The sequence below is a fragment of the Gobius niger genome (genome assembly GCF_951799975.1).
Source record: "Gobius niger genome assembly, chromosome: 21".
In the NCBI taxonomy this organism is placed as follows: domain Eukaryota; kingdom Metazoa; phylum Chordata; class Actinopteri; order Gobiiformes; family Gobiidae; genus Gobius; species Gobius niger.
The window spans coordinates 26,108,435-26,132,538 of NC_136872.1; the positions used below are offsets into that span (position 1 = coordinate 26,108,435).

The 24,104-nt window shown below is 40.2% G+C and overlaps 2 protein-coding genes across 2 annotated transcripts in view; one reads left to right on the plus strand and one right to left on the minus strand.

Moving 5' to 3' along the window:
• The window catches only part of LOC306981083 (cysteinyl leukotriene receptor 2-like), a gene marked incomplete at its 3' end in the record, with an annotated part of 15,531 nt that extends 1,383 nt beyond the window's left edge, over nt 1–14,148 (plus strand). The window contains exons 2-5 of the mRNA XM_079580633.1: nt 6,562–6,712; nt 11,178–11,345; nt 12,604–12,771; nt 13,671–14,148. Coding sequence (XP_079436759.1) covers nt 6,562–6,712; nt 11,178–11,345; nt 12,604–12,771; nt 13,671–14,148 — 965 coding nt within the window. The remainder of the gene's footprint in view (nt 1–6,561; nt 6,713–11,177; nt 11,346–12,603; nt 12,772–13,670) is intronic.
• A 7,138-nt stretch (nt 14,149–21,286) lies between these two features.
• On the minus strand, nt 21,287–23,908 carry LOC306981084 (uncharacterized protein; the record flags this gene model as incomplete). Its single annotated transcript, XM_079580634.1, has 3 exons — nt 21,287–22,188; nt 23,553–23,795; nt 23,836–23,908. 3 exons carry the CDS (start codon nt 23,906–23,908, stop codon nt 21,368–21,370), a joined length of 1,137 nt encoding a protein of 378 aa, XP_079436760.1. The 3' UTR covers nt 21,287–21,367.
• Between the last annotated feature and the right edge of the window lie 196 nt (nt 23,909–24,104).

The window sequence follows — 24,104 nt, forward strand, 5'->3', positions numbered from 1 at the left end:
ATGTGACAAAAAAAGCGACAAAACTGTGAGAAAAGGTGACAATAAAAAGTAAAAAAAAAGAAATAAAGCAAAAAAATAAAATAAAAAAGTGACAATAAAAAGCCAAAAAAAAAGGGACAAAAAAGTGACAAAAATATGAAAAAAAAAAAAAAAAAGACAAAAAATGAAAAAAAAATTATTAAAAAATGACAAAAAAAGACACAAATTTAATTAAAAAAAAAGACAAAAAAAAAAAAAAAAAATGTGACAAAAAAAATGCCAAAAATGAGTTGAATACCCAACACACTTCACCTTTTACAGGGACAGTTCTGGTCCAGGGTTCAGTGTGTGGAGCTCAGGGTGCAGCCTGAGGAAATACAGGCAAGGAAAACACGGGTTTTAAAAAGTATCTCTTCATTTATTCTTCATTTATAAGTCAATAAATAATCATTACCTTTATTGCCCTGCAGTTTGATTGAACCTTTGGAATGTAATAACAATCCCATGAATGAAACACAAGCATTAACCCCTTAACTCCCGCCTGAACCGAGCACGTTTACTCCAGTTTGGCTTTACCCCAATCCAAAAGCCTCTGGAAAAAAGCTGCGAAGTGAAAAAGTGGCGAAAATGTCACAAAAATGCCAGAAGAAATTGACAAAAAAAGACAAAAATGTGACAAAATTTGACGGAAAAATGGACAAAAAATGACAAAAACTTACAAAAATGTGACAAAACAAATGACAAAAAATGACAAAAATGTGCTAAAAAATGGACAAAAAAAATTACAAAATAATTACAAAAATGTGACAATAAAATAGACAAAAAATGTGATAAAAAATTGACCAAAAAAATGCCAAAAAAAATGACCAAAAAAAGACTAAAATGTGACAAAAATGAGTTGAATATCCAACAAAAAAACGATGCAAAAACAATGTGCTGACGTGAGGAAAAAGATCCTCTCGGTTCAGGCGGGAGTTAAGAGGTTAAAGTCTCGCAGGTTCAGGGTTTCTTCGAGGCGCAGCTGTCAGGCCACGAACCTGAGCCTCAGGCAAAAGGCCGTGGAATGATGATTATAATTAAAGGTGTAATAGACGGTCCACACTCCGTAACCTCTGACCCCGCCTTAACCAAGTGCACCATAAATACAGATCTAAAGGGTCACAGCCTGTAGGTTTGGGTCACACCTCCTTTAAAGACACTTTTCTGTTACTGTTTTGTTGCTTTTTCTTCACACACTTTTGTCATATTTTTGTCATATTTTTGCCATATTCTTGCCATATTCTTGCCATATTCTTGTCATATTCTTGCCATATTCTTGCCATATTCTTGTCATATTTTTGCCATATTCTTGTCATATTTCTGTCATATTTTTGCCATATTCTTGTCATATTTTTGCCATATTCTTGTCATATTTTTGTCATATTTTTGCCATATTCTTGTCATATTTTTGTCACATTTTTGCCATATTCTTGCCATATTCTTGTCATATTTTTGCCATATTCTTGTCATATTTTTGCCATATTTTTGCCATATTCTTGCCATATTCTTGCCATATTCTTGTCATATTCTTGCCATATTCTTGTCATATTTTTGCCATATTTTTATCAAGTTTTTTGCCATATTCTTGCCATATTCTTGTCATATTCTTGCCATATTCTTGTCATATTCTTGCCATATTCTGCCATATTTTTGTCATATTTTTGTCATATTTTTGTCAAGTTTTTTGCCATATTCTTGTCATATTCTTGCCATATTCTTGCCATATTCTTGCCATATTTTTGTCATATTTTTGCCATATTTTTATCAAGTTTTTTGCCATATTCTTGTCATATTCTTGTCATATTCTTGTCATATTCTTGTCATATTCTTGTCATATTCTTGTCATATTCTTGTCATATTCTTGTCATATTTTTGCCATATTTTTGTCATATTTTTGTCATATTTTTGCCATATTTTTGTCAAGTTTTTTGCCATATTTTTGTCATATTTTTGTCATATTTTTGTCATATTTTTGTCATATTCTTGTCATATTTTTGCCATATTTTTGTCATATTTTTGTCATATTTTTGTCATATTTTTGCCATATTTTTGTCAAGTTTTTTGTCATATTTTTGCCACATTTTTAACATATTGTCGTCAAGTTTTTTGCCATATTCTTGTCAAGTTTTTTGCCATATTTTGTCATATTTTTATCATATTTTTGTCACATTTTGGTCACGATGATGTCACTACTTTGCCCAACTTCATCAGGCGATTTTCCAAAACCAAACCAAGACACAAAACAAAAAGTTCAAACTGAATCAATCAAACATCAGGTCTGTGAGTCCTGGTCTTTGTGTGAGAAATAAAAAGCAGGGGGGGTAAGACGCAGCCTTGGGGAGACCCGGGGGAACAGAGAGTGTTTAGGAGAAAACGACACGGTTCTTACGCAAAGTGACCTGAGGGACGAAGCTATTTTTGGCAACAGGAACAACAGGAACAACAGGAACAACAGGAACAACAGGAACAACAGGAACAACAGGAACAATAAGAACAATAGAGGCGAGTTTCCAGACTTTAGACGCCGTCTGAGAGAGAGAGAAGGTGAAGATCCTCTGAAAAATGCCACCGAACTGGACAGTGAAGCCTGTAGTGTGAGTCACATGACAGGACTGACAAAACACCTGACCCTGCAGCGTCCAACAGGATGGTTCGTCTATGCTAAGCTACGCTAAGCTACGCTAAGCCATGCTAACCACCCAAACCTCCGCGGGGTCACTGAAAGGTCAAGCACGTGTTCTGAATAACTTTCATTCTCGTATAAAAAGTTACATAATGCCTCTAACACATTTCCTCCAGTTCAGCTTTACCCAAATCTGAAAGAAGCGTCAAAATAGCAGCAAAAACGAGGATTAAAACTCATTATTATTTTATATAGCAGGGGTTCTCAACCTGGGGGTCGCCAGAGCATATAGATAAAATATATATTTTAATATTATTATTATGGTGTCGTAGAGTACGTGCTGTTTTACCAGGGTGCCGTTAGTTTTTCTAAATTTAATTAATTTTTGTTTTAGCCATTGTTTTTTCTTTGTTTTTTAAGAGTTATATAGTTTAACCTCTTAACTCCCGCCTGAACCGAGAGCATCTTTTTCCTCACGTCAGCACATTTTTTTTCTCCATCATTTTCAACTCATTTTTGTAACTTTTTCATCATTTTTTTTGTCATTTTTTGTCACATTTTTGTCATTTTTTTTGTCCATTTTTTGTCATTTTTTGTCATTTTTTTGTCATTTTTTTGTCATTTTTTTGTCATTTTTTTGTCACATTTTTGTCATTTTTTGTCATTTTTTTGTCATTTTTTGTCACATTTTTGTCATTTTTTTTCCATTTTTTGTCAATTTCTTGTGACATTTTTGTCATTTTTTGTCACATTTTTGTCATTTTTTTGTCACATTTTTGTCATTTTTTTTGTCACATTTTTGTCATTTTTTTGTCATTTTTTTTGTCATTTTTTTGTCATTTTTTGTCATTTTTTTGTCATTTTTTTGTCATTTTTTTTGTCCATTTATTGTCAATTTCATGTGACATTTTTGCCACTTTTTCATCAATTTTTCGTCACTTTTTTGTCAATGTTTTCTCACTTTTTGTCACATTTCCATCCTTGTTTTCGTCTCAGTTTTGTTGCTATTTCCACACCTTTTTCCCCTAAGCTTTTGGATTGGGGTAAAGCCAAACTGGAGAAAATGTGCTCGGTTCAGGTGGGAGTTAAGGGGTTAATGTCCCTGTTTTTCCCACGGTCTGACCCGTTTGGGGGTCACGATCCTAATTAACTGTTATAATGGGGGTCGCGGCTCCGAAAGGTTGAGAACCACTGGTCTATAGGAGTCTGGTTTGGTTTATTTTTACAGGGGAGGGAAAAGCAGAGAGCTGAGGTGCTAAGATTCTCCCACATGTTTAAGAAGCCTGTGCACCATCTCTTTACTGAATACATCATTCTAATAAAACAGGATTAAAGCTGCATTATTATTATCTCTACAACGCTCAGGGATCAATCGCTTGGAAAACCTACAAAGCGATTGATCCTGGAGCGTTGTAGAGACGCCTCACACAGCCCCGGGGTCACTACAAGGTCAAACACACACAGATCAACCTTTTTTACACATAAAAAGTTGCAAAATGCAGCTTTAAAAATAAATAAATAAATTAAAAAAAGCGACAAAACTGTGAGAAAATGTGACAATAAAAAGTAAAAAAAAGGGACAAAAAAGCGATCAATAAAAATGTGACAGTAAAAAGCAGGAAAAAAATGAAAAAAAGAAGCAAAAAAATGTGACAGTAAAAAGTAAAAAATGTGACAAAAAAGCGACAAAACTGTGAGAAAAGGTGACAATAAAAAGTAAAAAAAAAGAAATAAAGCAAAAAAAATAAAATAAAAAAATGTGACAATAAAAAGTTTTAAAAAAGGGACAAAAAAGTGACAAAATTTGACAAAAAAATTATTAAAAAATGATAAAAAAAGACAAAAATTTAATAAAAAATTGACGGAAAAATTTACAAAAAATTACAAAAAAATTCCAAAAATGTAACAAAATTTGACAAAAAAATTACAAATGACAAAAATGTGACAAAAAAAGACAAAAATGTAATAAAAAATTGAAGGAAAAAAAAATGTGACAAAAAAATTTACAAAAATGTGACAAAAAAGAGTTGAAAACCCAACAAAACAATGATGGGAAAACAATGTGCTGACGTGAGGACAAAGATCCTCTCGGTTCAGGCGGGAGTTAAGAGGTTAAAGTCTCGCAGGTTCAGGGTTTCTTCGAGGCGCAGCTGTCAGGCCACGAACCTGAGCCTCAGGCAAAAGGCCGTGGGTTAAATTCACAGGAATGATTATAATTAAAGGTGTAATAGACGGTCCACACTCCGTAACCTCTGACCCCGCCTTAACCAAGTGTGTTTCTAACATAAATACAGATCTAAAGGGTTACAGCCTGTAGGTTTGGGTCACACCTCCTTTAAAGACACTTTTCTGTTAATGTTTTATTGCTTTTTCTTTACACACTTTTGTCATATTTTTGCCATATTTTTGTCAAGTTTTTGCGTTTTTTTTCTTCTTTTTTTTTAAATGTGACAATAAAAAGCCAAAAAAAAAGGGACAAAAAAGTGATCGATAAAAATGTGACAATAAAAAGCAGGAAAAAAAATGAAAAAAAGAAGCAAAAAAATGTGACAATAAAAAGCAAAAAAATAAATAAAGAGAAAAAATGGATTAAAAAAATGTGCCAAAAAATAAATGAAGCAAAAAAAAAGAAGCAAAAAAATGTGACAGTAAAAAGTAAAAAATGTGCCAAAAAAGCGACAAAACTGTGAGAAAAGGTGACAATAAAAAGTAAAAAATGTGACAAAAAAGCGATGAAAATGTAAAGAATAAAAAGTAAAAAAAAGTTAAAAAAAAAAAGTGATTAAAATGTGACAATAAAAAGTAAAAAATAAATCAAAATAAAAAATAAAGAAAATGTGACAATGAAAAGAAAAAAATGTGCCAAAAAAGCGACAAAACTGTGAGAAAAGGTGATAATAAAAAGTTTAAAAAAAGGGACAAAAAAGCGATCGATAAAAATGTGACAATAAAAAGCAGGAGAAAAAATGAAAAAAAGAAGCAAAAAAAATGTGACAATAAAAAGTAAAAAATGTGACAAAAAAGCGATGAAAATGTAAAGAATAAAAAGTAAAAAAAAGTTAAAAAAAAAAAGTGATTAAAATGTGACAATAAAAAGCAAAAAAATAAATAAAGAGAAAAAATAGATTAAAAAAATGTGCCAAAAAATAAATGAAGCAAAAAAAAAGAAGCAAAAAAATGTGACAATAAAAAGTAAAAAAATAAATAAAAAAGTTACAATAAAAAGCCAAAAAAAAGGGACAAAAAAGCGATCGATAAAAATGTGACAATAAAAAGCAGGAAAAAAATGAAAAAAAGAAGCAAAACAAATGAGACAATAAAAAGTAAAAAATGTGACAAAAAAGCAATGAAAATGTAAAGAATAAAAAGTAATTTTTTTTTAAAAAAAATTAATAAAATGTGACAAAAAAGCGACAAAACTGTGAGAAAAGGTGACAATAAAAAGTAAAAAAACAAAAAAAAGCAAAAAAAAAAAGGGACAATGAAAAGTAAGAAATAAATAAAGCAAAAAAAAACCCCAAAAAATGTGACAATAAAAAGTTTAAAAAAAGGGACAAAAAAGCGATGAAAATGTGACAATAAAAAGTAAAAAAATAAATAAAGAGAAAAAATAGATTTAAAAAATGTGCCAAAAAATAAATGAAGCAAAAAAAAAAAGAAGCAAAAAAATGTGACAATATAAAAAACAACATTAAAAACAGTTACTAAAAACAAAACACAAACAAGTGACAAGGAAAAAGCTCCATAAAGATCACTTCTGTAGGTCTTAGCTTTCAAACGAGGCGCTCCCCTGGCCGAGGAGCTGTTACGTTTGGGTAAAGCCGACCAGTCAAAGCGGGTTTTACGATCAGACGCTCATGAACGTCACTGTCCCGTAAACTAAACTCTTCCTCTTCCTCCTCCTCCTCCTCCTCGCACAGTTTCCGCGGCGGCGAACCTGTCCGACTGTTTCCACGGCGACGACGCCTTCAAGTACCGCGCCTACTCCGTCACCTACGTGCTGCTGTTCCCGCTCGCCTTCCTCGCCAACCTGTGCGCCCTGGCGGTGTTCGCGGGGCAGCGGCCGCGCAGGTAACGCTTCACCCGGGACGGATTTGCATCGAAAAACAGAAGTTAAACAAATGAGTTTCTAACTTTACCGTCGGGACCGTTTGAATTTGCCTCCGACGTGAGCGAACAGAGGGCACGTGTTCTCCACTTCAGCTTTACCCAAATCTTTCTTTTTCTTTCTTCGTTTCAGTGCTCACATAACCCATGGCATGGAGCACAAGCTCACAAAAACAAAACAGGACAAAGTAAGAACAAATATCATTTTAAGGGGAGACACTACAGGCAAAACTCCATTTTTTTCAGTTTTCAGGTTTTGGGACAAATCTGTCTCTGAACATACAGGCTTTCACCCGGAAACAGAAAATATACCAAATCTTCACAGTAACATGTTTAACCCTTGTATTATGTTAAGGGTCAATTTGACCCATTTCAGTTTTTGTGTTGATCAAAGTACTGGTTATCCTTTCTTTTTCTTGCTGAAATTTGGTGACTTTTCCTCATCTAGGGTCATGAACTGGTGTGTAAAATCTGGACACTTTGATGTGTAGTGGAATGTCTGTGCAGAGTTTGTATACAAAGATGATGTTGCGGGTCATTTTGACCCAGACGCTTTAATGTGGGTAAATAGCTGTACTTTTTACTTTGATGTACAATTGTTTGTATTTTGATTGCCTCTGAGACCCAGAGCCAGGTGTGTGAAGAGAGGGAACTTTCTCACACTTGTCCTTGTCACTGTTCTCATGTCATCTCTTTGACAAACTCACCAAAAATGAGCTCCAGAAGGATGACATGTGAGGAGGCTTTATCACAGATTTTGAACTGGGATAGTGATGTAGAGGAAGAGATTTCAGAAACAGGATTTTTCAGAGACAGAGGACAATGTTATTGCTGATCCAGATTGTCAATTTTCCTACGATGAGGAGGATTCAGAGGACGAGTCTGCCGTTGTTCCTCCAACAGAAGAAAACCAAGGAATGCAGCAATCATCATCCACAGAGGGGACATGGGCATCTAAGGACGGTAATATAAAATGGTCAACATCACCACACCCAAGCCGAGGCAGACTATCATCTTCCAATGTGATCAAAATGACTCCCGGTCCTACAAGATTTGCTGTCACACGAGTTGATGATACTTGAACTTCTCCACTTGAGGTAAGGACGAGATCGCGAATACAATCGGCCAAAATGAGTTTCCTTCGCAGGGTGGCTGGGCGCACCCTTCGAGATCGGGTGAGGAGCTCAGTTACCCGGGAGGAGCTCGGAGTAGAGTCGCTGCTCCTTCACGTCGAAAGGAGCAGCTGAGGTGGCTCGGGCATCTGTTCCGGATGCCTCCTGGTCGCCTCCCGCGGGAGGTGTTCCAGGCATGTCCTAGTGGGACAAGGCCTCGTGGAAGGCCCAGGACACGGTGGTGGGACTATGTCTCCGAGCTGGCCTGGTGTCGCCTCGGGGTCAGAACAGCTGGAGGAGGTGTGTGTGGATCTGGAAGTCTGGGCTGCTGAGACTGCTGCCCCCGCGACCCGGATAAAGCGGAAGAAAATGGATGGATGGACGAGTTGATGAGATTCAATCAGCATTTCAGCTCTTCATATCCCCCACCAATAGAGAGGATTATACTGGAAATGTCCAACTTGGAGGGGAGACGTGTGTTTCAAGAGAAATGGAAGCCACTGGATCAGACTGACTTGCATGCTTACATTTGAGTTCTGTTATTAGCTGGAGTGTACAGGTCTAAGTACACTCCAGGATGAACAGAGAGAAGGAAAACAGGATGAGAAGAAGGAAGGAGAGAGCATGGCAGGAGGAAAGAAGGAGGGAAGAATTGTCATTTTGACCCGAGAGGAGGACAAGAGGATTAGACTAAATATTTCTTAAATATAGTGTTGGAATTAAAAATGTAGTGTATGTCACTTTTCTAAATGTTTATATAACCTAAAATACAGTTGTTATTGGTTTAACCTGTTTTCTTGACTGTTTTGAGTGCATTTACACTGTACGGGTCAAAATGACCCGCAACATAATCAATGTCATTTTTTTTCAACATAATACAAGGGTTAAATATTGCGCTGATTCAATGTTCCCCCATAGACTTATATGGGAGAACACAATTTCAAGGGCCTTTTTCTCCAAACACATGTTTCTGTCATTGTGGCGACACTATGTCCACGTCAGTCGGACCTAAAGACGTCACATTTTCCAGCCTTGGACTGAACAATATTTGGAAGGTTTTTTCAGAGGGATTTTTTATTATTTAATCCCTTAAGCCCCATTTATTGAGTTTAATGTAAAAAATAAGGCGAAAATTTATTTTTTACACATTTTTCCACTAATAAACAGCTGAGCTCTATACGTGCGTTTCCAGTGACATCACGCACAGTTCTGGCGGCCATTTTGAATATCGAAGTAGCATTGTGCAGGACTACAACATGTAACAATTGTAAAGACCACCTAGGTCCCTACATGGGAGTCACCCAGCAGGGGTGAACCAAATCCCTCTAGAATGTTGTTCAATGTGAAGAACCTGGTCACAGTAGGCATAGACTGTGTTTATTGTATTTTTGTCGTATTGTTGCAAGCCGGTGGTGTCCTGTGTTAACCTGGGTTACCGGTATATCTGGGTAACGGGTCATGCGCACGGGGGCGCACGAGAAAGGTGACGTCACACGCCGACTTGGGACTCTTTGCCAGTGTTGCGCTGCCGGGAGCAAACCTTTTGTGGATGTACGCACATTTTTTGGAACTAACCATCCAGGACGGAGGTGGATTAATGCTTCACAGAGCTGCTGGGAGTGTCTGGTCCGACTTGGGGTGCACGGGAGGGCAGCCGCTCGGGTTGTGAGTACTTGGCTGCCGATGGCCACATATCCGGCTACCTGTTGCCATAACCACGTTTATTTTGTCCCGTAGAAACCGGGCCTGCGGTGGGTTTCAAGGCTTCCCGGTCTGGACCTGTATTTAAGGACTTTATTTTGGACTATAACCTTTTATTTTCACGCGCCTTAGTGCGTTGTTTTGTGTTCAACGGGTTTTACGCTCGAGCGTTGGGGTGGGATGTGGCTGTACATATAAAATTGAGCCAAAGCTAAATCATTTGTTTGTTTATTGGTTGTTCACCCCTGCTGGTACACAGATCCGCCCGTTGCCTGATAGTGCGTATTAACGTTCACGCCTTGGAACAGACAGGTGATTCGTTACACAATATCTCTACTCTAAAACTCCAGAGACGCACGTTTATGTGAAGAAACCAGTGAGTCAGTGTCTAAGCTGCTCCAGACGTTAGCATGCTACCGGATAGCAACTGTCACCACGATAAACACACGTGTGGCTCACATCCCTGAACCCTGAGGAAATACTACAGGAACAGCTCTGACCTCTGACCTCTGTCACATGTTTGTGGTTCAGTGCTTTCTTTTGGAGAGGTCGGAGCTAAATGCTGAATTTGATTCAAAAAATGACGAAAAAATGACGAAAAAATGACGAAAATGTGATGAAAAATTGATGAAAAAAGGACAAAAAAAAGGACAAAAAAATTTACAAAAAATTACAAAAAAATGACGAAAAAATTATAAATTTTTTTACAAAAATGTGATAATTTTTTTTTGAAAAAAACGACTAAAAAAATGACAAAAACTGACAAAAAATGAAAAAAAAAAGACAAAAAATGACAAAAATTTGACAAAAAAATTATGAAAAAAATGACAAAAAAAAAGCAAAAAAAAAGTTGAAAACCCAACAAAAAAATGATGGAAAAAATGTGATGACTTGAGAAAAAGATCCTCTCAGTTGAGGCGGGGGTTAAGAGGTTAAACACTGACTCGCTGGTTACATCACAAACATCTCCGGGCCGTGTTTTTACTGTTTTCTCTTGAGCAAAGATTACGAGCTCATCAAAAAGCCACTGTTTTTCTTTTACATCCTGTAGAGATATTGTTACATGTTGTAGTACTGCAGATTTCCACTTCGGTATTCAAAATGGCCGCCACAGCAACAAAAGTCACATGACTGTAAAGCTCAGGCCAGAGTAACGGCTCATTTGAAAGCTCAGACCTGCAAAACAGATGCTTTTTTGTTGCGTTTTCATCCTTTGTATTTGTCGCTATTTTTACGCTTTTTTTTCAAGAAGCTTTTAGATTTGGGTAGAGCCGAACTGGAGGAAGAGAGCCGGGTTCAGGCGGAGGTTAAATAACGGTCTGAGCGTGTGACCGGTGTCTGAACTTTGACCCCAGTGATGAATCTGAAGTTTGTTTACTGTGTTGTTGGTAAACAGGAAGTGCCTCTCGTGTCTGAATGTGGCTCCACTGGAAAAACACTTCAGAGCCTCATCAGTCAAACCTCGCGTCTGAGGCGAACACTGAGGCCAACACTGAGGCCAACACTGAGGCGAACACTGAGGCGAACACTGAGGCCAACACTGAGGCGAAAAACACTGTTAAAGTGACTGTTTCATGTTTTCCAGGATGTTAAAGTGACTGTTTGGTGTTTTCCAGGCCGTCTCCGTCGTCGGTGGTGATGCTGAACTTGGCTCTGTCAGATTTGAGTTTCTCGCTGACGTTGCCGCTCAGACTCCATTATTACTTCGGGAACGGCATCTGGGCCTTTCCCGACTGGCTCTGCCGCCTGTGCGTCTACGGCTTCTACGTCAACCTGTACACCAGGTAAACTACAAATCCCACGTCCTGTTTCAAAGCGCTTTCTCGTGCTGCGTTCAGGGCGACCATAGACTGTAAAAAAAATGGACGTCTTCTGCTCACTCCTCCCCGTTTACCAGAATGACCACGGTCGAGGGGGAATTCATGGCGGATTCACAGACTCCTCCCCCCCAGCTCTGACGAAGCATGTTCCTAAAAAGGACATACGGGCGGGATTTTCACCGTAGACTCGGCCCTTGCGTGACGTGTAGCTCGCGCTGCTCCAATGCTAACAGTCCGAGCCTCATTAAGTACCAGATTTCAAAAAATCATATTACGAAAACCAGCCTGGTTTCATATATTGTTATTAACCCAGCGTTATCTCAGGAGGAAGATCTAGCCTAGTCTAGTGTTGAAACAATTGAAACCAGGCTTTAAAGTAGTTTTTAACGTGTCTAAAGTCCAATGCTTTTCAATGGGGGCCTAGCGGCGATATGGAGGTACTGCAGCAACGGCGAAGCAATGGCGGCCCCCACGTTCGTGGTCAAAAAGCAGGGCAGCCAGCGGCCATTGGGGGCGACTGGGAAACCCCTGACCTCTGACCTTGCCGTTCAGATACAAGAAGGAGCAGACGGCAGCGCCCCCCGGTGGAGAAAAGACAGAACTTATTTGTCCTTCATCGTGTGCTGACAGATAGCAAGCTGGCTAGTCCGTTAGCCTGTTCAGTGTATTTTTCCTATAGCCGTTAGCGTTTTGTCATGTTTTCATTACTTTTTGCGGCTTTTTCGTCTCTTGTTTTTCATTATTTTTTTGTCATGTTTTTGTTGTTTTTTCATCGCTTTGTCGTCATTTTTTCATCACATTTTGTCGTGTTTTTGCTGCTTTTTCGTCACTTTTTCGTTGTGTTTTCGTCTCTTGTTTTTCTTTTTTTTTTTCATGTTATTGTTGTTTTTTCATCGCTTTTTTCATCTCTTTGTCGTCACGTTTTCCTCACATTTTCTTGTGTTTTTGTCACTTTTTTGTCACTTTTTTTTGTTGCTTTTCCAGCGCATTATTTTTGTTTTTGGATGCTTTTCCTTTAACCCCTTAACTCCCACCTGAACCGAGCACTTTTTCTCCAGTTTGGCTTTACCCCAGTCCAAAAGCCTCTGGGAAAAAGCTGTGAAAAAAGCGACAAAACTGAGACGAAAACAATGATGGAAATGTGACAAACCGGGACAGACCGGGACAGACCGGGACAGACCTAACGTTCTCCGTGTTCTCCGTGTTCTCCGTGTTCCCGCAGCATCCTGTTCCTGACGCTCCTGAGCGTGCTCCGATGGCTCGCCGTGACCCAGCCATTACGTCATCACACGCTGGCCACGCCCACTCGCGTCCTACTGGTCTGTGTGGGCATCTGGGTGTTTGTGGGCGTGGCCTCGTCCTTCTTCCTGATGCACGGTGTGGTCCTCAGGTGATGTATATATATATATATACTATTACTAACCCGAACTATCACCATATACACTTTCACAAGAGGTGGAGGTCTGCACATGTGTGATACAAGTGTTTATTTACCTTTTTAAACAGAGGGGGCGCTCCTGTTCTCCTGTTCTCTGTATTATATTTATTATATTTATTATATTTATTATATTTACCTGTTTTGGACAGAGGGGGCGCTCCTGTTCTCCTGTTCTCCTGTTCTCATATTATATTTATTAAATTTACCTGTTGTGGACAGAGGGGGCGCTCCTGTTCTCCTGTTCTTATATTATATTTATTATATTTCCCTGTTCTGGACAGAGGGGGCGCTCCTGTTCTCCTGTTCTCTGTATTATATTATTATATTTCCCTGTTTCAGACAGGGGGGGCGCTCCTGTTCTCCTGTAGTTTATATTATATTATTATATTTACCTGTTCTGGACAGAGGGGGCGCTCCTGTTCTCCTGTTGTTTACATTATATTGATTATATTTCCCTGTTGTGGACAGAGATGGCGCTCCTGTTCTCCTGTTCTAATATGATATTTATTATATTTACCTGTTTCGAACAGAGAGGGCGCTCCTGTTCTCCTGTTCTCCTGTTCTAATATTATATTGATTGTATTTCCCTGTTTCGGACAGAGATGGTGCTCCTGTTCTCCTGTTGTTTATATTATATTTATTATATTTACCTGTTTCAGACAGGGGGGGCGCTCCTGTTCTCCTGTTGTTTATATTATATTTATTATATTTACCTGTTTCAGACAGGGGGGGCGCTCCTGTTCTCCTGTTGTTTATATTATATTTATTATATTTACCTGTTCTGGACAGAGGGGGCGCTCCTGTTCTCCTGTTCTAATATTATATTGATTGTATTTCCCTGTTCTGGACAGAGATGGCGCTCTGCGCTGCTTCGAGCCGCACAAACCGTCGTCATGGCGCCTGGTCTTGGCGCTGAACTACGTGGCGGTGTCTTTCGGGTTCCTGCTGCCGTTCCTCATCATCCTCTGCAGTTACGGCGTGATGGTTCGGCGGCTGAAGTCTCGTCCCGCCTCCTTCAGCGAGCGCCGTAGTAACGGGCCCAGGAGGCGGTCCCTGATCCTGGTCTCCGCGGTGATCGGGACCTTCCTGCTGTGCTTCCTGCCGTACCACGGGGTGCGGTCTCTGCACCTGCAGGCGGTGTGTTCGGGCTGGAGCTGCGGGGCTGTGGTCACGCTGCAGCGCCTCACGGTGGTCACGCTGTGCCTCGCAGCCTCCAACAGCGCCATCAACCCCCTGCTCTACTACTACTGCACCCGCAGCTTCAGGGAGCGTCTGAGCCGGGCCGGGTCCCGCCTCAGCTCCCGGGTCAGCGCCCGCTCCCAGCCCTGAGCCTGGCCGGGTCAGGACCCGCCTCAGCTCCCGAGTCAGCGCCCGCTCCCAGCTCTGAGCCGGGTCAGGACCCGCCTCAGCTCCCGGGTCAGCGCCCGCTCCCAGCCCTGAGCCGGGCCGGGTCAGGACCCGCCTCAGCTCCCGGGTAGGGCTGAAACAACTAATCGATTAATCGACAACTAATCGATTACTAAAATAGTTGTCAACTATTCCAGTAATCGATTAATCGTTTTCTAGTAAACACAGACTAAAATTGAGCAAAAAAGACATGACAATTATGTATTGTGGATGAAAACCTACTTTGTTTTTAAAGTGAGGGTCTGCAGTGTTTTGTACATCGTAAATTTCATAAATATCCGTCTTTGTCTCGTCCAATCAAAGCAGAATTAGCATAAAGAGCCTCCGACAAACGTTTACTTTAAGTTTACTCCATCCACATGTCCTCAAGCGGCGCCACTTTAGCTTATGTGATAAAAAAATTGAAAAAAAAAATACAATTTCCATGCACCTCACAGCCAAGCGATTAATCGTAAAAATAATCGGTCGATTAATCGATTACCAAAATAATCGTTAGTTGCAGCCCTACTCCCGGGTCAGCGCCCGCTCCCAGCCCTGAGCCGGGCCGGGTCTGAGCCGGGTCAGGGACGAGTTCTCACATTCTTCTATTTAAATGAAGATTGATTTAAAGTTTTTATTCTACAAAAGACTATTTTTCTACAGCTACAGATGTTTTAATATATTTACGGTTTGTGTGAAATAAAAGTGTGTTTTCATAAAATGTCTGTTTTTGATTCAGAGAATGTGGAGTAAAGAGTCGGAGTCACAGAACCAGAGGAGACAAAGGAAACAGCGCCCCCTGCAGGCCAAACGCAGGGATCACAGGGAGACTGTGTCATTTACTCAAAGTGTCTAAAGCAGTGGTTCTCAACCTTTTAGAGCCGCGACCCCCATTGTAACAGTTCATTAGGATCGGGACCCCCACCCGGGTCAGACCGTGGGAAACACAGGGACATTAACCCCTTAACTCCCACCTGAACCAAGCACGTTTTCTCTGGTTTGGCTTTACCCCAATCCAAAAGCTTCTGGAAAAAAGCTGTGAAAATAGCGACAGAACTGAGACGGAAACAGTGATGGAAATGTGACAAAAAAGTGAGAAAACATTGACAAAAACGTGACAAAAAATGTATGAAAAAATGGCAAAAATTTGACAAAAATGTGACAAAAAAAATGAAAATGTGACAAAAAAATTACAAAAATATGACACAAAAATTTGAGAAAAAATTGAGAAAAAATTGACGAGAAAATGAACAAAATGTAACAAAAAAAAAAAGATAAAAATTTGACAAAAAAAATACAAAAAAATGACAAAAAATTGACAAAAATGTGACAAAAAAAAAAAGATAAAAATTTGACAAAAAAATTACAAAAAATTGACAAAAAATGATGGAAACAAATGTGATGACGTGAGGACAAAGATCCTCTCAGTTCAGGCAGGAGTTAAGAGGTTAACCTATACAATTCTTAAAAAACAAAGAAAAACCAAACAAACAAAAATGAATTACATTTAGAACAATTAATGGCACCCTGGTAAGACAGCATGTTTGCTACGACGCCATAATAATAATATTAAAACATATATTTTATCTAAATGCTCTGGCGACCCCCCAAATTTGTCTCGCGACCCCCTAGTGGGTCCCGATCCCCAGGTTGAGAACCCCTGGTCTAAAGCACAAAGACAAACATTCAGTTGTTTTACCGTTGGAGTAAAGCCGCCATTTGGATTAAATCAAAGTAATATTACAATTAAATTAACTTTAAAACATCCGTCTCTTAAACATTAAAAGTGTGGATCAAATCACGACAGAACCCGTCTCGTTTCCTCAGACTTTATTTCTTCTCGTCGCTTCAGATCCACAAAACCAACAACAACCGAAAACCCCCAAACACATCCGGAAAAAACAAAACTTAGAAAACAGGAAATAAAACACGGGATAAACAGCTCCTTCAGCAGCAGGAAGTTCGTCTACAACACGACCAAAGCAAAGAGTAATAAGAAAACACAACGCCCATATAAGGACAACGCACCGGAGATTGTCCTGTGATTGGCCGAGAGCAGCCGCCTCCAGCCAATCGTTTCAAACCAGGAGAGACTGTGGTAAGTTTCCTATGAATAAATATTTAAATGTGAAAACCGGAGACAAAATCTAAAACGTTATAAATATTTGACCTTAATTTCAGTCACGCCGACGCCGCCATGTTGAATTTTAAAAGTAAAAACAGTTCATCCTAATAAATGTTAAATCAGAGAGTGGGGTCTGCAGATCAGTAAAAGTAAGTAACAAGTAAAAGAGATAAATCATTCAGTGAAATTATAATAAGATTAAAAACGGAAAATCACTTTGAGTTTTTGGCAAATCTCCGCCGCTTTAAAAGACAAGTCAAACGTCTTCACAAAAGTATAAACCTTTAATCACCTGCTTCTACATGTGGCACCACTTCATCCATCTTGTTTTGTAGTTTCTATTCCTTCTCAGAACTACAAATCCCACTTCCTGTTTCAAAGCGCTTTCTCGTGCTGCGTTCAGGGCGACTGGGAAACCCCTGACCTCTGACCTTAAGGAGGAGCAGACGGTAGCGCCCCCCGGTGGAGAAAAGACAAGTTAGCAGTTAGCAAGCTGGCTAGTCCGTTAGCCTGTTCAGTGTATTTTTCCTATAGCCGTTAGCGTTTAGCCTGAAACATTGCGTTGCTTGAGGTAAAGTTCAGTTTGACTCATTTCATTGCTGTGTTAATTTTGACAACATATTTTATTTTTGTTTTAGTTTTAGTCTTTTGACTAAAATGTAATTCAAATTTTAATCCTAATACATAATAATGTAGTTTCAATTTTAGTCTAGTTTTAGTCGACTAAATTTAAGACTAGTTTAGTGGACTTTGCATTGATAATATTGATAATAATCATATTTAATGTTGTTCCTCTGCTTCATGGAGCTGCTCCACATGAACAAAGCTCAGAGCTGATCCTTTGGCAGAGAATTTACATATCGTTAGCCACAAAGCATAACTGCCTAAGTCATTTTGTATTGTTAAAATGGCAATAAGAGAAAAACAATGGGTTTCCTACAAAACGTCTTTTTACATGTTTTCCAAAAAACTTATTTTAGTCGACTAAAATATCTGGACATTTTAGTCACAGTTTTAGTCTCATGAGAAACTTTTCATTTAGTTTTAGTCCTATTTTAGTCGTCAAAAATAACACTTTGACTGAAATGAAGACTAAATATTTTAGTCGATGAAAGTAATACTGATTCATTGACATAGTTTAACCTCTTAACTCCCGCCTGAGCCGAGAGGATCTTTTTCCATCATTTTTTTGTTGGGAAGTCAACTCATTATTGTAACTTTGTCATTTTTGTCACATTTTTGTCATTTTTTCATATTTTTTTAATCAAATTTTTGTCATTTTTCCGTCCATTTTTTGTCAATTTCTTGTGACATTTTTGCCACTTTTTCATCAATGTTTTCTCACTTCTCTGTCACATTTCCATCATTGTTTTCGCTTCAGTTTTGTTGCTATTTTCACAGCTTTTTTCCAGAAGCTTTTGGAAAATGTGCTCGGTTCAGGTGGGAGTTTCTGTCTTTGTCACTTCCTGTCCGTGTCCAATAAGGAAGTGAAACTATAAACATCACAAACTGGGTGATGGTTTCAGCCAAATCTTAAATACAGTTGTGTTAATGATGTTTTAGCAAAGATTTTGTCTATTGTGTTGTTACTAGATGCAAGTTTGCCATTTTGTACTCACTACTGCCACCTCAGGTCTCAGGCGTCACTGCAGCTTCTATATTAAGCTTGTGCGTGACGGGAAGTAACACTTTTCTGAGCGACAGTGCAGGATTTTAGAGGCAGCTGTGGTGAACAGGTCTGAGCTCATTCTGCACATGAGGAGGGAGGAGAATGCAGAATTTTGACATTTTTAAAATTTGTGAATGAATGAGCGTGGGAAAGACCAGGGAGACGCACAGACATGTTGGAGGACATTTTAAAAACGTTTCCAAATTGTTCCAAAATTTCCAACTTTTCCAAAAAATTTCTAAAACTTTTTAAATGTAACCCTAACCGTTGTTCAAACACTATTCAAAAAGTTTTTAAAGTTTTTTTTTTTTTCAAAATTTCCAAAATTTCTCCAAAGTTTCCCAACATTTCAACATTCCAGGAAAACAAAAAACAAAAACATTTTCAATTATTATTATTTCCAAAATGTCTCAAAAATTCCCCAAGATTTTTCCAAATTTCCTGGAAAAAAAGTTTTTTTTATTACTTTTTTTTCAAAATTTCCCCAAAATTTCTAAAAAAAATGAATCCAAAATTTTCCAAAATTAATTTAAAAAAATTCAAAAATTCTCAAAAAAATTCCAAAATTTCCCCTCACAAATTTCCCAAAATGTTGGAGTTACTTTCAGGAAAAAAAAAATATATGAAAAAAAAACATTTTCAATTATTATTATTATTATTTTTATTTCCAAAATGTCTCAAAAATTCCCCAAAATTTTTCCAAATTTCCTGGAAAAAAATAAGATTTTTTTGAGTAATTTTTTTTTCAAAATTTCTCAAAAAATTCTCACAAATTTCTCAAAAATTTCTCAAAAATTTCCCCAAAATTTCCCAAAATGTTGGAGTAAGTAAGCAAAGCGTCCAACACTAAACATGGCAGAGTCTGGGCTGTTTTTTTAAACACCGTTTAGTCCCTTTAATGAAAAGTTAGAAATCACTAATGAACCTACAGGCCCTTTGAGATTTTACTTCAGATTCAAATTAGCATCTAAGTGTCCTCAGAGCTAAATGCTAACTCAAATTCAGTCAAGGTTCTGGTTTTTGTGGCTCATATTCACATCCAGTGGCTAAACTTCATCTCATAAACCAGAGAAATTATTTAAATGTCATAAAATAAAGGCATTTCTTTGATTTCTGTGACCACAGCCTTTAATATATAGCATTATTTAGCATGTTTTGGATTATATCTGCTGTGAATCTTACATGCTAACTGTAGCATTAGCCGTTTTGTTGACTGGAGCACTGTGAGGTGGGGAAAGTCGCCCAGAACGCAGCATTAGCATCAGCATTAGCATTAGCATCAGTATTAGCGTCTCGTCTTTTAGTGTTACAATAATAAACTTCCATTCCTTCACTCGACCCGTCTACATGACCCAGACTTTCATCACAAAATCCATCACTTTTCCTTCGTAAACGTTTCTCAAAAACCTGGTAAAATAATAAAAACACTTCAGATATACACACAACGCGGCAACAAAAACGTTCGTAAAAATCTCCGCTTTAGTTTTTTTGTTTCTTTACAGCAGTGTCTTTGGTTTCGTAGCGTTCAAGTTGAAAAAAATCCGCTTCAACGTTTCTAAATCTGCAGCAGAGGAACTTCCTAAAGTACGGATCACGCTAACGGCGCCGCGGCCTTTAGCGCGCTTAAACCCGTTAGCGTTAGCGCCTCATATATAATCACACGTCTTCATATAATCCCATATTGACCTTCGGTTACGCAGACACACCCAGAGTACAAACGGTAAAAACGGTAAATAATACACGTAGCTAGCATCGCGCGCTAACGCCGAGGCTAACCGCGCTCTCGTTCGTCCAGAATCGTCTAAAAAAAATCCTTAATGTCGAAAAGCAAAACGACTGCAGTGTCCCACCGGAGCCGAGAGGGGGGGGGGGTCAGGCGAACAGTCTGTGCTGCTGCATATGTGCCACAGCTCAACCGCTGAGCCACAGGAGGGACATGAATCTGTACTTTATGGAGAACACTGTCCGGAGTAAAGTCTTATGGAGCCATGAATGTGCAGATGTTGTGAATGAAAACAGCCCTGAAGTTCAGTCCCTTTGTCTTTAGCCGCTGCTGTCGCCCACACAGGAAATGACCATATTTGGATTACAGCCTTTCCTGCTACACGTGGATACCAAACATGTCAGTATTTGTGAATGAATGAGCGTGGGAAAGACCAGGGAGACGCACAGACATGTTGGAGGACATTTTAAAAACTTTTCCAAATTGTTCCAAAATTTCCAACTTTTCAAAAATGTTCTAAAACTTTTGAAATTCAACCCTAACTGTTCAAACACTATTCCAAAAGTTTTTCAATTTTTTTTTTTTTCAAAATTTCCAAAATTTGTCCAGTTTCCCAACATTTTTCAATGTGTCCCAAAATGTTGGGGTTACTTTCAGGAAAAAAAATATTTAAAAAAACATTTTCATTTATTATTATTTCTTTCTTCAAAATGTCTCAAAAATTCCCCAATATTTTTCAAAAATTCCTAGAAAAAAATAAGATTTTTTTAATTAGATTTTTAATTTTTTTTCAAAATTTCTCCAAAATGTATTTTAAAAAATTCTAAATTCTCAAAAAAAATCCACAATTTCTCACAAATGAACCAAAATGTTGGAGTTACTTCCAGGAAAAAAAATATTTAAAAAAAGTTTCCAATTTTTCATTTTTTTTTTTTTTTTTAAATGTCTCAAAAATTCCCCAATATTTTGCAAAATTTCCTGGAAAAAAAGTTTTTTTTCTTTTTTTCTTTTACAAAATTTCTCCAAAATATCTCAAAAAATGAATCCAAAATTTTCCTAAATTAATTTGAAAAAAAATCTAAATTTCCCAAAAATTCCCCCCCCAAAAATATTAAAAAAACAGTTTCAATTATTTATTTATTTTTTATTTCCAATATGTCTAAAAAAATTCCCCAATATTTTTCAAAATTTCCTGAAAAAAAAAAAAAAAATTTGAAGTATTTTTTTTTTCAAAATTTCTCCAAAATTTCTCAAAAAATGTATCCAAAATTAACTAAAAACAAATTCTAAATTTCCCAAAAATTCTCAAAAAAATTCCAAAATTTCTCCAAAATGTCCCTAAATGTCGGGTTCCTTCCTGGAGGAACCTGCGGCTCAAAGCAAAGCGTCCGACACTAAACATGGCCGAGTTGGGGCTGGTTTTACTCCCTTTATGATCATGTACTGCAGAACAAAGTGTAATATTTATCGTTAAATGTAGTGGAGTAAAAGTATTAACACAGAAACTACTCGAGTAAAGTACAGATCCTGAACTCTACTGAAGCACAGATTCACTTTTGTTCCGTTGGCGTAAACCCGACTCTCGGCGGAGGCGGGACTGAGGTGTGATCGAAAAACAAAAACATAAAAAGTGCCTCCCCCGCGGTCACAGGTTCGACTCCTTGCTCTTCTGCAGGTCGGGCACGCTGAACTGACGCCTCATTCGCGGAGGAGTCTGGAAGCCCCACCCCCCTCCTCCACCGGGGGCCTGACCTCCGGGGGCCTGGCCGGCGGGGGCGTGGCCTCCGGGGCGCGGCAGGCTGCTGTAGCTGAAGGCCTGGAATGGTGCATTGTGGGGGTTGAAGTACGGGTGCGGGTAGTGCTGGTGGAAGCGGTTGGCGTTGAACTGGAAATCCCGCCGTTCGTTGCTGTGGTTACGCTGCTGCTCGCCGCCTCTGGGGCCGGGGGACGCGCCTCTTCGCTGCCGCGGCCGGGACTGGAACTGTCCGCCTGCGCCGCCATTTTGGATCTGCGGCTGCGCGTCGTCGTAGCTGCGCGGGTTGTCCATGGAGTTGCGGCGCTGCCTCCGCTGGTTGTTGTAGTTGTTGTAGTTGTTGTTGTAGTTCCCGCCCTGTTGCTGCGGCGGCGGCGGCGGCGGGTTGCGTTGCCAGTGGCGGTGCGGACTCGGCGAGCGCATCCTCGGGGGCGGGACCAGGAAGGGCAGCGGCAGCAGTGGGGGCTGCGGGGCGCTCGGGGGAGGCGGGGTCAGCGCGTCGGGGTCGGGCGGAGGTCGGGGGGCGTCGTCGTTCAGCGGCTCGATGCTCACGTCGGCCGCCAGCTCCAGCGCCTGCAGCGCGGCGGAGGCGGGGCCCCAGGACATGCGGTGGGCGGGGTTACTCTTAAAGGGGAACTTGAGCTTGCACTCCTGCGGCGGGATGAAGCGGCCGGTGCCCGGGAGGTGCACGGGGACCGTCGGCCCGTTCGCCGCTGCGGAAACAGAAGAGCGTTTAAGGACAACATGTGACTAAGTGTCGCCACAGCCTTCAGAACCAGAACCAGACGAAATGAATGGGAGAAAAAAAAATACTTTTTCAGAGGCAAAAATAATTTGCCACAGACATCAGTCACATGACCCTGTCCAAAAAAGTCAATGATGGCCACGCCCCATCTCCCATCGTGTTGCCATGGCGACAACCTCACATCCACCAATGGGTCCACCCGGTGTCAAGTTTGGTGCAGCCAAACCAAAATTGGTGCAAAACGAGCGAAAAAGTGCATTACATGGTTACTAGGCAACCAACGGGAGGTCGGCCATTTTGGGTCAATTGAGTGCTCTTTAATAAACTCATCCTAGGGTGGCAGCGACATAACAACCACTTTACATCATCTACACAAGTCGTTAAAAGCTTTGGAAAATGGGTGCGATAGCGCCCCCTGGGAGCAAAGAAAACATGATGTGGGATGAATAAAAATGTAAGTTTGTTGTAGTTAAATTAAATTTGGTGCAGATTCACGTCACATGGTGACCATTATTCTTGGAGTGAATTAATCGGTGCGGCAGTGCCCTCAGTTATCGCGGTGGCAAAAGGACAACAGAGCCCGCGAGGGCCTTTCAAGGCCGTCTGCAGCTTTAATATATACTTTTTTAGTTTCGTACCTGGCGTGTTTTCAGTTTCGTACCTGGCGTGTTCTTAGGTTCGTACCTGGCGTGTTTTTAGTTTCGTACCTGGCGTGTTTTTAGGTTCGTACCTGGCGTGTTTTTAGATTCGTACCTGGCGTGTTTTTAGGTTCGTACCTGGCGTGTTTTCAGTTTCGTACCTGGCGTGTTCTTAGGTTCATACCTGGCGTGTTTTTAGTTTCGTACCTGGCGTGTTTTAGTTTCGTACCTGGCGTGTTTTTAGCTTCGTACCTGGCGTGTTTTTAGGTTCGTACCTGGCGTGTTTTTAGTTTCGTACCTGGCGTGTTCTTAGGTTCGTACCTGGCGTGTTTTTAGTTTCGTACCTGGCGTGTTTTAGTTTCGTACCTGGCGTGTTTTTAGCTTCGTACCTGGCGTGTTTTTAGGTTCGTACCTGGCGTGTTCTTAGTTTCGTACCTGCCGTGTTTTTAGTTTCGTACCTGGCGTGTTTTCAGTTTCGTACCTGGCGTCTGCCCTCGGAGCGTGTTTTCAGTTTCGTACCTGGCGTGTTTTTAGGTTCGTACCTGGCGTGTTTTTAGTTTCGTACCTGCCGTGTTTTTAGTTTCGTACCTGGCGTGTTTTCAGTTTCGTACCTGGCGTCTGCCCTCGGAGCGTGTTTTCAGTTTCGTACCTGGCGTGTTTCAGTTTCGTACCTGGCGTGTTTTTAGGTTCGTACCTGGCGTCTGCCCTCGGAGCTTCTTGGTGATGTTCTGCTGCTGCAGGTTCTGGATGCGCTGCTGTTCCTGCTTTAACCAGCGGAGGCGCCCTCTCCTGAAGGCGGGGTCCTCGTCCATCAGGCGCTTGACGCGGCACTCGGGCACGCCGTTGGCCGGGTCTTCCATCATGGCGCCCTCGGGCTGGCCGGTCCCGCCCTCCTCACCGTCCAGCTCCTCGTCCTGAAGAAGAGGCTCATGAACATCTGACACATGGAGACAGTGCACAGAGAGACAGAGCAGAGCGAGACTGCACGGGGATGATGGACTCCATCTTCACCATCCTGTCCCTCAGAGACTTGATCTCCTCGTCCTTCATGTCGTTCTGCAGCTTCACCTCCTGGAACACACACAGGACTACAGTTAGAGTAAGCCTCTCCTCTCCTCTCCTCCTCCTTCTCCTCTCCCTCTCTCCCCTCGCCTCCTCTCCTCCTCCTCTCTCCTCCTCTCCCTCTCCTCCCCTCTCCTCCTCTCTCCTCCCCTCTCCTCCTCTCTCCTCCCTCTCCTCTCCCCTC